The sequence below is a fragment of the Globicephala melas genome, chromosome 1, assembly GCF_963455315.2.
Source record: "Globicephala melas chromosome 1, mGloMel1.2, whole genome shotgun sequence".
Classification (NCBI taxonomy): domain Eukaryota; kingdom Metazoa; phylum Chordata; class Mammalia; order Artiodactyla; family Delphinidae; genus Globicephala; species Globicephala melas.
Window position 1 is genome coordinate 21,608,479 of NC_083314.1, and position 13,600 is coordinate 21,622,078.

The following is a 13,600-nucleotide window of genomic DNA, read 5'->3' on the forward strand; positions in this document are numbered from 1 at the left end:
GCATGCAGCAGTCACACAAAAGATTTATTCAATAAATGAATAAATGAGGTAAATCAATCAAGTTCTCCTATAAAAATAATTTGCTTTCATAGAGCACTATCTGTTAATGATTGGCATAGTATGCTATTCTTCAAACTGAAGTTACTTGGACATTTTGCATTTTACCATCCAACACAGTTTCCAAGAAATCTGATGGGACTAAAATTAAGATTGCTTTTTATTTTGCCAAGTGAGTACCTAGTATCACCATTTTAGAAAAGATATTTTAACACTAAAAAGGATAAAAACATGACTCTGAATGGAAATTCTGAATATTTAGTTCTATGGACAATACAATCTTCAGTTTTCTTATTTTACTGCTCTTGAGAACCACTGGCTTAAAGAGAAAGAGAAGTGACTAAAATGTAAACTGTGTGGTTAAAAAAAGAGTTGTTTACAGCTGTATTATTTTGCTTCCCACCCAACCCCTGCCATATAAATAACTGGATACATTAAAACAGCATCTCACACATAGCAGCATGAAAAGAGGTAAAAAAATGAAGAAAGGATCAGTCCTCCTGAGAATATGCCAAGTGTGGTTCAAGGTGACCAAAGAGAAAAAATAAAAACGAGTAACAACAAAAATTACAAAAGCAAACAAGTGTCAGCAAACCTCACCCCAGCAATTGCATGTGCAAGCAACGTCTTCCCACAGCCCGGTGGTCCATGAAGAAGAACTCCGCGTGGGGGTATGACGCCCAGGTGGTGGTACACCTCTGGGTGACGCATGTGTATGAGCATCTTGCAGACCTCCTGTTAGGGAATAAATAGGAACGATGATCTTCACAGCCCCAAAGAGAATGGATCAATGTGTAATGAAAGGACCTATTCTTTGGAGCAGCAAAGTACAGTAGACAGAGAACAGGCGTTAGGCTTACACCTGAGAATCCCAGCTCTAGTACCTGTCCTGTGACTTTAGCAATACCCCCTCTGAGCTTCCATTTCCTAAGCTTAATAATATCTACCTTGCAAATACAATGAATAGTAACTAGATTGTAACTGAAACAAACACCAAAAAATAGTAACTTTTACAACTGTTAAAGTAATACTCCTTATAAAGCATGTATCTTATGTACACTATAATTAAAATGGTGAAAAAAGTTGAAGACATGTTTCTTTTATCCCTCACTACCCTGAAGAGTACAGCCAGGCTTGCCCTTCTCACCTTCCTGGCTTTCTTTTCTATACTCAGTTCCTATTAGATAAAAAGAGAAAGGCTTTGTTTGAATAACTGATTGGCCATATCCATCTAAGGTAGAAATTCTGAATTTGAACTAACTTTTAATGTCGTATCATTGCCTCCAACATCTTCAAACTTCACCTTGGAGATCTGCAATTCTAGCCCCCTGGCTTTAGCTGGTAAACAAAAAAGGAGGTGAAAGGATTAGTGATTCAGTAGCAAATCAGAACTATATTGAATAATCTTTAAGTAAACAATTCTAGTAAATGTCTCTGCACACAGAAGGTCCCCCATGCAAAATAGCTTGGAATCATGATGCCTCTCTCAGAGCAAACACAGCTGCCACCACCCACAAGACTGGCGTCTCACCTTTCTTTAGCAGGACAGCCTCTATTTCTCCATCTACTTCCTGAAGATCTTCTTTCTTCCTTTTGCCTCTTTTGCTGTTTAGCCTGCCTTTTCTTTTTTTATTACTCTCCAGAAGAGAAGAATCTTTTGAATTCTGGGGGTGGGGTGGGGGGGGAGAAGGAAATTTAAATGTGCCATGCTTGGAATTATAATGCCAATATGTTTTTTTAAAAGATGGGCATTATTAAAAAAATCATTCCTGCCCTAGCACTTTCACCTGTTAGCTATTCCCAACCTATTTGCTTAAGGCTGATCTCTGCTGGGGATGTCCTTTTCCATAGCCTTAATTCTCATTTTATATCCTAACATTTGAAAACCTCCTTTCCTGATTCTTCTAATTAGAATTAATCTCTTCTTCACACTCAGAACACTAAATTTGCAACTGTAGTACAGCCTACCACAGTCGGCCTTGTATTTGAGTGACTCAACTGTCTGTCTCCGTCACTGAATTGTGTGCTTCTGGAGTTGGAGTTAAGACACTAACGTTCATCTTTTATTTCTCACTGAGCCTTTTACACAGTTGGTGTTCATTTGATGTCTGATCAATCACTAAATTAAATATGATGACAGAGCTGCTCTGACAGCCGTAAAACAGTATAATTCAACATAAGGGTCAAGTTTTTCCCTTGACCTTGCCAACGATAATAATGTTCTTTAGAGACAAATGACTAAAGTAAATAGATTTGGAAAAGGCCCACTAATAATTCAAAAGGGGAGGGGAGAGGTTTTGCCAAATCAAAGGGCTTGGTGCTTGAAAACCACTTAGAGCAGCAGCATCCGACAGAAATATAATACCAACCACATATGTAATTTTAAATATTCTAGTAGCCACATTTAAAAAAGGAAAAAAGAAACAAGGGAAAATAATTTTGGGGGGAAATTAATAATCTATTTTATTTAACCAAATATATTCAAAACATTATTATTTCAACATATAGTCAGTATAAAAATTATTGAGATGTTTTACATTGTTTTTGTAAAACATTGTAGTAAGTCGTCAAAGTCCAATGGATACTTCATGCTTACTGCACATCTCAAGTCAGACACTAAATTTTCATGGGAAATACTTTGTATTTAGATTTGTATTTAGATTTTATAAAATTTACAGCTGAAAAAGTAGAAGTTATTCTAAGTATACTTAGAAGTTTTCTAATAACTGAACTATTAGTTTTTAAATTTAAATTAAAAACTCAGTTCCTCATTTGCACTAACTGCATTTCAAAGGCTCAACAGCCACATGTAGCTAATATCTCCCACACTGGACAGCAAGCCCCAGAGCACAGACAGCCACTCTACCGGGAGACAGATTACCTTAAACCCCCTCTTTGCCATGCATTAAAAGAATCAGGTAGGAATGATGTCCAGGGGACTTCCCTGGTGGTCCAGTGGGTAAGACTCCACGCTCCAGTGCAGGGAGCCCGGGTTCAATCCCTGGTCAGGGAACTAGATCCCACACACGTGCCACAACTAAGAGTCTGCATGCCGCAACTAAGAAGTCCGCATGCCACAACTAAAGATCCCACATACTGTAACTAAGACCCGGTGCAGCCAAAATAAATAAATTAATTAAAAAAAAAAGAATTATGTCCAATTATGCTAGCTTTGTGATAATCCATCAAGCTTTACTTTTCTTTATATATGGTATATTTCAATTTAAAAAGATAAAAAAAAAGTGTCTACTTATTTTGTCCATTTTCATAGTGTACCCATTTATGTCATTAATCCCTCAAGGGATTAATAAGTAATTTTTTAAGTACTTTAAAAAAAAAGAAATAAAGCAGGGTTAGGAAACAAAGTATCCAATGATGTGCTAGTTTACATGTCAGGGAAGGCCCTTCTCCGAAGATTACATGTGAAAAGAGATGTGAAGAAATGATGGAGTGAGCCACAGGAATCTCAGGAAAGATGTTCTAAACAGAAAGTACAAGTATGAATGCCCCAAGTGAGAGAAGGTTTGGTATATTCTTTCTTTTTTAAAAATAAATAAATTTATTTATTTATTTATGGCTGCGTTGGGTCTCTGTCGCCGTGCGCGGGCTTTCTCTAGCTGTGGCAAGCCGGGGCTACTCTTTGTTGTGGGCTTCTCTTGCTGCAGAGCACAGGCTCTAGGCACACGGGCTTCAGTAGTTGTGGCTTGTGGGCTCTAGAGCACAAGTTCAGTAGTTGTGGCACACGGGCTTAGCTGCTCCGTGGCATGTGGGATCTTCCCGGAGCAGGGCTCGAACCCGTGTCCCCTGCATTGGCAGGCGGATTCTTAACCACTGTGCCACCAGGGAAGTCCCCTGGTTGGTATATTCTAGAAACAGCACAGCTGTGGCTGAAGCAACGCTGGGAGGTGGGGGAGGAGGGCAGCAGGGCAGCCAAATCATATAGGGCTTTCCTGGCAACTGCAAGATCTCTGACCGTAGAATGAATGAAGCCACTGGAGAGTTTTTAATAAAAGAATGACAATGATCGGACTTAACTTGTAAAAAGTTATCTCTGTGTGAAGAATAAACTAGGGGAACAAGAATGGAAGCAGACTCCAGTTGGAAGGTTATTTCAATAGTTAAGGAAAGAAAGAGTAGAGGCTTGGACTAGGATGAAAATGATGACGGTAGTGGGAAGTGATCAACTTCTACATGTATCTCAAAGTTCCTAAGTCTTTTACAAAACACAAGAATCTGCCTGATATTACGTTCAATGAAAAGGGTATAATGTGCTCCAACTACGTGGGGCTAAAATTCCACTATAAAAATACCTCTATCTCAGAGATCGGCTTCTTATCATTACTTTTCTCATCTGATAGGTCTGAGAAAAAACTGTCTTTCTTCCCACCCGGGGTTTTGTCAATAAACCATCCTCCTTCAGAACCTCTGGCAGGGGTCTTCAAACGAATGGAGCCTGTTTTGGAAGTTATCCGTGGTGTTGAAATCGTGGTTTCTCTTCGCTCCATGTCAGGAGTACTTGAAACAGAATCAGGATTTCCTTTCCGGTATAAGAAGAGCAGGGAACTGTTCATCTGATTTGCTGACTGTAGAAACATGATTTTAGCATAAATTACTCAATAGGTACTCATGAAAGTTTGATTACCTATATTAAGAAGCTTTCTACTTTTTCCTCTCAACACCTCTTCTCAAAACAACTGCAGTCAGAAAATACAGGTGTTTACAATAGGATAATTCACAAACATTTACTATTCAAAAAGATGTACCCCCTCCACTCCAAGTTAATGTACAAATTCATAATTAGCAGTTAAATAAAACCAAATAAGAATGGTTGTTTTTAAAAAATATAATAGAATGAAATATAATGAAAATGAGTTGGATCAAATATCAATTCAAAACTGGATCAAATATAACAGTATCATCATGACTTAGTTAATAAATTCAAAAGCTTAATTATCAATGGAAAAAAAAAAGAAAATTATAAATAATTTCACATATTATTCCCATACTTCCCTTTAATCCAAGCCTATTTATTGTCAATGCCAGCTCTTTGGCAGAAAAGGTATTCTTTTCTCCATTTTTACTATTAATTGCCCGTTCTTTTCTTGTCTGCCCATATTTCTGGCCATCCTCTTCCCTTCTTTCCACTATATAATAGGCTATACACACAAATACTGGAAGGATGGCCAATCCAAGGGTTCATCAAGGCTGTACACAGAAATATTCAATTATTTACTGATGAAGATGTTCAAAGTCTCTTATTCTATTCCTTATTGATCTTTTCTAAGAAGGATTCATAATGATTTTTAAAAAATCAAAGTTGGTCCATTAAATATCTGACTTACCTGTGGATCTGGGTAATCTTCCATATTTGAATCATCATCAGAATAGCTTTCATTATACCTCAGTAAAAAGAAGAAAAGAAACATTGTAAAGGCTTTTCTCCCACATCCCAAAAAAATTACTTCCCAAAACAAGAAAATATACTGAGGCAAAATACTATGGTAGTGAGAGTCCAGGCTTTGGAATCAGAGAAATCTGGATTCAAAATCCAGCTTTACTAGCTTCTAGCTTCTAGAAGTTACTAGCTTCTACTTAACCTCTCTGAGCCTCAGCTTCCTTATCTATAAAATGGAGATAATAAATAATGTCTATCTCACTGGCTTAACAGAGGATTAAATGAAAGCTTGCAAAGTCCTTAGCACATAGTAAACGCTTAATAAATTGTGGTTATCTTTATTCTAGCAAAGTGACATACAAATTCCCATCAGATCCAAGGGTCTCATTTAGGAACGTGAGATGCCAGCAGAAGAAATATTCCAGCAAGCCATGATAAAGCAGTTTGAGTAACAAATTCAACAGGACCAAGCCATGTAACCAAATGCAACTTCTCCAAGTCCATTCATGAGAAATGAAGGTACAAAGAGTTTTTCATATAATACGGCCAAAAACAACTATAAATCCTAGTAACTACAAACTGAAGTTACAATCTCAGTTCATTATAACTGACAGCTGATATCTAATAGCTTAAAGTAACTATAGGACTCTGTTACCATTTAATATAGTTTCTTTAGAAAATAAACAAGAAATGGACCTTTCCTAAGTAAAAAGATTTATATAAATTCTACGCCCACCTTTATAATTAAGACATGAATTCTTTCGTTATTCATTAAATTCAATTAGTATAATCTGGGGCATTTCTAATCAAGTTAAAAAAGGTGGATTATTCAAATACTTGGAAAAAAAATGTTTTGCTCTACAATTCATGCCCTACAAATAAAATTAATTATAAGTTAACAAAATTAATTATAAAGAGTTAAATGAAATACCATAAAGACACAAGAAAAATGTATAGGTAATTATTCTATACACTCTTGTGACAGAGGTCTTTCTAAGTACATCAGCATAAACAAACCATAAAGAAATAGGTAGAAAGACTTGACTAGGTAAAGATGCAAAACTCCTCTAATTAAAAGATGCCATAAACAAAAATAAAAGGCAAATGGCAAACTGTGACAAGCATTTGTAATACATAGAAAAAGAGGTGCTATTTTATACAAAGAGCTCTGACAACTAATAAGGAAAATTCAAATAGCTCTCAGATGAGAGATAAAACCCATAAACGAGAAATTCACAAAGGAAACATGAAACAATCAAAAAACTTAACCTCACTAGTTTTCAAAAAATTACAAATAAAAATAATATAATCAATTTTTTTGCCCAGAAAACTGGCAAAAATCGGGACTTCCCTGGTGGCACAGTGGACAAGACTTCGCGCTCCCAATGCAGGGGGCCCAGGTTTGATCCCTGGTCTGGGAAGATCCCACATGCCGTGGAGCAACTAAGCCTCTGCGCCACAACTACTGAGCCCGTGTGCCACAACTACTGAAGCCCGCGCCTAGAGCCCATGCTCTGCAGTAAGAGAAGCCACCGCAAAGAGAAGCACGCACACCACGACGAAGGGTAGGCCCTGCCTGCCGCAACTAGAGAAAGCCCACGCACAGCAATGAAGACCCAATGCAGCCAAAAAGTAAATAAATAAATTTATTTAAAAAAAAATTAAATATATAAAAAGAATACTATATTAGAACCAAGTAGGGTTTATCCCAAGAAGGCAAGACTGGCTTAACACTCAAAAATCAATGTAATTCACCAAATTAATAAGGGGAGAAAGCCAATAATAAAATCTTTCAATACCTGCATAAAAAGCATTAGACAAATGTTATACCCATTCATGATAAAAACTCTGAGCAAACTAGGAATATTAGGAAATTTTCTCAATCTGATAAAGGGTACCTATTTAAAAAACCTACAGCTAACATTATACTTACAGACTATCTAAAGTTAAAAACTGACCATACCAAATGTTGGTAATATGTGGAACTAGTGGAACTCTCACATACTGCTGATATAAATGTAAAATGGCACAAACACTTTGGAAACAGTCTGGCAGTTTCTTATAAAGTTAAATATGCAGTTACCAGGTGACTCAGCTATTGCACTCTCAGGTATTTACGAAGGGAAATGAAAACACTTTCCACACAAATTCCTGGACATAAGTTATCACAGTAGCTTTATCTGTAATAACCAAAAAGTAGAAACAACCCAACTGTCCAACAGCAGGTAGATGGGTAAAAAAATAGTGGCATATACATACATACAGAGCAATAAAAAGCAATGAAATATTGATACACACAACGTTGATAAGCCTCAAAATCATTATCCTGAAAGAATCCAAATTTTTAAAGTACATACTCTATGATTCCATTTATATAAAATTCTAGAAAATGTAAACATACAGTGACAGAAAGCAAATCAACGGCTGTCTCGGAACAGGGATGCAAGGAGAAACAAATTGCAAGTGGGCAAAAAAAACCCTGTGAGGTTGGATATGTTCAGTAACTTGCTTATGGTGATGGTTTAATGAGTATATACACATGTCAAAACCCAACAAATTGTACATTTTAAAAATGTACAGCTTAGGACTTCCCTGGTGGCGCAGTGGTTTAGAATCTGCCTGCCAATGCAGGGGACACAGGTTCGAGGCCTGGTCTGGGAAGATCCCACATGCCTCAGAGCAACTAAGCCCGTGTGCCACAACTACTGAAGCCCACGTGCCTACAGCCCGTGCTCCGCAACAAGAGAAGCCACCGCAATGAGAAGCCTGCGCACCACAATGAAGAGTAGCCCTGCTCGCCGCAACTAGAGAAAGCCCACGCACAGCAACCAAGACCCAGCGCAGCAAAAAATAAATAAAATTTTAAAAAAAGAGTAAAGGAACTTAAAAAAAAAAGTACAGCTTACTGTATGTCAATTTTACTGCAACACAGTCATAAAAAACTCAACAATATCACTGCTTTTTTTTTTTTTTTTTTTTTGCAGTATGCAGGCCTCTCACCGTCACGGCCTCTCCCGTTGCGGAGCAACAGGCTCCGGACGCACAGGCCCAGCAGCCATGGCTCATGGGCCCAGCCACTCCGCGGCACGTGGGATCCTCCTGGACTGGGGCACGAACCCATGTCCCCTGCATCGGCAGGCGGACCCCCAACCACTGCACCACCAGGGAAGCCCCAACAATATTACTTCTTAAACACAAAATTAATTGGTACCTTTTTATGTACGTGGCATTGTATTAGGGCAGAGAAAAAGAGAGCTAATGAGACAGTTCTGTTAGTAACACAAACACGTAAACAAATACTCTCAATATAATATGATAGACATGCTACACTAAATATCTATAACTAGGAGTTAAGGAAATGCTGAGAAAGGAGGAGTCCAAAAAGGCGTGAAAAAGCAATAACATAGCCTTTTGAAAGCTGACTCCTGCAGAAACTAACACACCATTGTAAAGCAATTATACTCCAATAAAGATGTTATAACCCCCCCACCCCAAAAAAGAAAGCTAACTCTTGAAAGCTGAATGAAAGTTCCAAAAGGGGTAATGAACACTCCAGCTACAGAAAACCACCCACACAAAGGCACAAAGAAAGAAGCTGACCTCTCTGGGGAACAGTGAGCATTCAGTGGTCTGAGGTAAAAGTCTGGACAGGTAAGTATCATGCTGGGCCTCACTGGCAATGAAGAGCCACTGAAGTTTTACAAGTAGAAATGTAACGTGATCAGGTTCATGTTTTAGGAAAAATGTCTCCATTCTATAATCCTTACTCATTATCCTCTTCACCATGTCTTGCTCTTTTAGCCAGATGTTCATCTTCTAATTCTGGTAGATCCTTAAGTTCCTTCTCACTACTAATTATGCTAAATACTGAAACGAAAAGAAAAATGCCATGAGCTAAAACAATTCTTTCTATGACTTTATTAATAATGCAGCTCTAACACTAAAAGACTCACCTTTTTCTACCTGAATCCTAAAAGCATTTCTTTTTCTTCGACCATAGTCTATACTGAAAAACATAACCAGAAGTTTAGTACAGTGGTCTCCACCAATATTTTCCCATTAAGCTCAATCTAAATTGAGAATATAAATTTGCTCTCATATATATATATTTATATAATTATGTCACTGTATTCACACTGAATATATAATTATGTCACTGTATTCACACTGACCATAAACCTATTTTCAAACAACTTCTGAGTTTATATTTTTACAACTGTGTAATTTTTCTAGATTAGAAATAGGGTTATAGCAGCAGCAACATTGCCAGCTTGTACTGAAGAAGACAGAGAAGGGATGAAATGAAGGAAGGCCACTGGACTTCTTGGATTCCACAGGGCAGGCCAAAAGAGGAATGCAGCTGCGAACACATTTATCCTTCAAAAAAAGGAAAGAATGACTACAAAGGAGGCTCCGAAGGTGTCAGGGTTGCCACTGATACCACGCGCCCAGCGGACACAGGTCCAGGGAGAGGCACAGTCTCCCACTCGGTTCCAAATGGCAGGGCAGTCATCCCAGTGAGCCCACAGGACAGAGCACTGAGTCAAAGAGGATTATTCTTAAAGTTTAGTGGAATTTCCCCTGCTAGGTTTCGGACTTCCTTGAGACCATGACCCCTTTCTTCTTCCCAATTTCCCCGCTCTGGAATGAGAATGCCTATCGTATGCCTGTCCCATCATCATATTTTGGGAACAGATAACTTGTTGCCTGACTTCACAAGTTCACAGCTGGAGAGGAATTTCGCCTCAGGAGGAATCATACTTCCAGTCACACTCATACCTGAGTTAGATGATATTCAGATGAGACTGTGGATTTAGAGTTGATGTTGAAATTGGTTAAGACTTCCAGGGCCGCTGGGATGGAGGGAGTATATGTGCAAACAATAAAGACATGAATGTGGGGGGCAAGAGGGCAGAGTGTTATGGGCTCAACTGTGTCCCTCCAAAATTCGTATGTTTTAAGTCCTAACCCCCAGCACCTCAGGATGTGACTGCATTTGGAGGCATGGCCTTTTAAGAGGTAAATAAGGTAAAATGAAGTCATATGGGTGGGCCCTAATCCAACATGACTGGTGTCTTTATAAAAATAAGAGATTAGGATACAGACACACACAGAGGAAAGACCATGTAAAGACACAGGGAGAAGACAGCCACCTGTAAGCCAGGGAGAGAGCTCGAAAGAAACCAACCCTGACAATGCCTAGATCATGGACTTGGAGCCTCCACAACATTAGGAAATAAAATTTCTGTTGTTCAAGCCACCTACTCTGTGATACTTTCTTACAGCAGCCTTAGCAAACTAATATACAGACTAAGGAAGTCAAGAAAATAGAAATAGTGAAATACACAAAGCAGAGACAATTAGAGAGGCAACAGAGCAGAAGAAGTGGGATTAGAGGCACAAAAGGAGGATTTAATCTTCAGTGGAAAGACTACTCAAAGACTACTACACATTTTTAGATAGTCAGGAGACTGAGGGAGATCATGCCTAACGGTTTTAATTTTTTAATGAAGCAGGAAAAGCAGTATACTCCTGACCAGAGTCATGTGCGAAACATAAGAAGCAGCCATTCTCCTTAGCAACAAGGACGGCTCCTTACACATCACAAGTGCCTGATAAATGTTTGTATAGATAAACTGAATTCTAAACGTATGGACTGGTGAACTACTGCCAGCGGCTATTAATATCGGTTGGAAATTTAGGCAAGATGTAAACTTTAAAAATGGTAGGAAAGAAAAGCAAGAATCTGGAGACTACATTTCTTTACCTGTACATTCTTTGTAAATCGGATGCTAAGACTCCAGTGTCCACATATTTGCCACATCGGTTACTGGTGAGGTACTAAAACAGAAAACATGATAAATACAAGACAATATAGTTCAAACTCAGTGACTTTAATCGACAAGTAAGCGACTGAGCTACTCAAACATGTCATATGTTAATGTAAACTCTCCATTAATAAAGTATACTGGAAATACAAATAAAAATCACCAAATAATTATCAAATCTGAATCAAAGAATTTAATTAACATTATTAATCACTATGACAACACAACAATAATAACTAGGATAGCTATAAGGCAGTAAGTAGGTGAGGGCTTCTTATACCCTAGGTTCCCAAATATACCAGAACAAAGCACTCAACTTGTGAGAGCACCGAGGGATAATTTAAGTTTGAGGGAACACAGTAATATTCGGTATCTGTCCAACAGTGCAGGAACTACAGTTGCCCCTTGAACAGCACGGGTTTGAACTGCACCAGTCCACTTTCAGCAGATTTTTTTTAATAAATATGTATTACAGTACTGGGTGACCCAGGGCTGGTTGAATATGTCAACGCAGAACCACACATGGAGGGCCAACTGTACACTTATACACAGATTTTCAACTGAGTAGGGGTGGGGGTGGGGGGAGGTGGTCAGCACCACACCCCCGGATTGTTCCAGGGTCCACTGTACCAGCCTGAGACAATTCACAGCTGCAATATTAAATCACCTTTTGATGATGTCATATCTTTGCAAAACTGGCTTTTTAAGCATTTGCTGTAATAAAAATCAAAGTGGCCGTGCTCCGCAACAAGAGAAGCCACCGCAATGAGAAGCCCGCGCACCGCAACGAAGAGTGGCCCCCGCTCGCCGCAACTAGAGAAAGCCCACGTGCAGCAACGAACACCCGATGCAGCCAAAAGTAAATAAATAAATTAATTAATTAATTAATTTTAAAAAAGAAAAGAAAAAATCAAGGTGGAACACGAAATGAGAGGAGCAGTGTCAATCTGATCCGAAGGTATGAGAAGTTGTGCTGTGCCCAATGGACTCACAAATCCCACTAGTAAATAACTGTGGTTATTTTAAGAATGAAATACAAATGCATTAACTTTCCTTGCACTTTTTGTATTATTTGTTCAAAAAGCTAATAAGTTATTTGGACTAAATAGTTATTAAATTGCTTGAACCTAACTACTTAATAAACAAACCCATTAGGTATTACTTTGGGCCTAGTAGCATCGTGAAAAAAATTACTAAGAAACTAAGGGCTTGGTAAACCTGTTCTAGGGGCCTTTTACACATTATCTCTTTTAGTACTCACAATGCTATGAGGTAGATGTCAATCTCCCCCCATTTTATAGGAGGCTTTAAAAGGTTAGTTACTTGCTCACCAGCACATAAGTTACACGGCCAGATTTCAAACCTGGAAGGTCTAACCATCAACTCTCAAGTTTCACTACTTGCTAGTTATCCAGTCTAGGTTCCCCATTTCATACAGCAATTTCTTCTCAAGGATCCCTAACACATAAGAACAGTCTCTGCATAAATGCCTCCAATGACAAGAGACTAGGTATCCACAGCTGGACCGTTCTTGTTAATCTTCCCCTTCTCTGAACTCCTATAACATGCTGTCATTTACCACAGTTAATCTTGAATTATACATATACATGTATATCTCATACCCACTGCAAACCAAAACGCAACAGAACTAAAACCACTTTAATCTGCTAAGTCTTAGAGTAATTTGTTATACAGCAATAGATAACTAATATGCTAGTTAAAAGGAGGCAAGTGTACTACTTGTGGGAAGATGTCTAAAACATACTGCTAAGTGAAACAAGCAGGCAGCAGAATAGATGCAGATGAGCCCATGTGTGTGATTAAAAAAAATTAATACATCTATAAGTGCATATATGCATACAAAATTTTAAGAAAGATACAACAGAAACTCTCCCTGATTACCTGTGGAGAAATGAAGTGGAGATGAAAGGAATTCTTTCTTTTCATTTTATACCCTCCCTCTTATGGTTTTATTTTAAACCATAAGAACCTACTACTTTTATAATGAACCAAAGTAAAAGCAAGAGAGGAAAACTGCTAATGTCAAATGCTGAAGAGCAGTCAAGTGTGGCAAGGACTGAGAAGAGGCCACTGGATTTAGCCATTAGGAGTCACTGCTCAGAGACCTGAATAAAGTGAAGGAGCAAGTTGTGCAAACATCCAGCGGAAGAGTAATTGAGACGGAGTGAACTACAACAGCGAAAGTCCTGTGCTTGGCATGTTTGAGAAGGTCCGTGTATGTAAGACAAGGCAATCAAGGGAGAGATCGAAAGGGACAAAAAGGTAGATGGGGCCAAAGTACATAGGGCTATTTCGGATG

The 13,600-nt window shown here is 38.5% G+C and overlaps 1 protein-coding gene across 6 annotated transcripts in view; it reads right to left on the reverse strand.

Annotated features, from left to right (window-relative positions):
• Positions 1-13,600, reverse strand: part of NVL (nuclear VCP like) — a 109,806-nt gene that overhangs the window by 94,793 nt on the left and 1,413 nt on the right. For 4 of the 6 annotated variants that reach the window (XR_009564312.1, XR_009564322.1, XM_060300885.1 and 1 more), the window contains exons 2-9: positions 11,220-11,293; positions 9,406-9,458; positions 9,220-9,319; positions 5,400-5,457; positions 4,368-4,640; positions 1,589-1,721; positions 1,319-1,395; positions 658-792 (exon numbers count right to left, since the gene is read on the reverse strand). Coding sequence is in view for 4 of the 6 variants with exons in the window: in XM_060300885.1 (XP_060156868.1) it covers positions 658-792; positions 1,319-1,395; positions 1,589-1,721; positions 4,368-4,640; positions 5,400-5,457; positions 9,220-9,319; positions 9,406-9,458; positions 11,220-11,293 (903 nt within the window). In the remaining 2 variants the exon portion in view is untranslated. Of the gene's footprint in view, positions 1-657; positions 793-1,318; positions 1,396-1,588; positions 1,722-4,367; positions 4,641-5,399; positions 5,458-9,052; positions 9,320-9,405; positions 9,459-11,219; positions 11,294-13,600 lie in introns of all 6 variants that reach the window. The other 2 variants (XM_060300945.1, XM_060300995.2) reach the window with 2 other exon arrangements.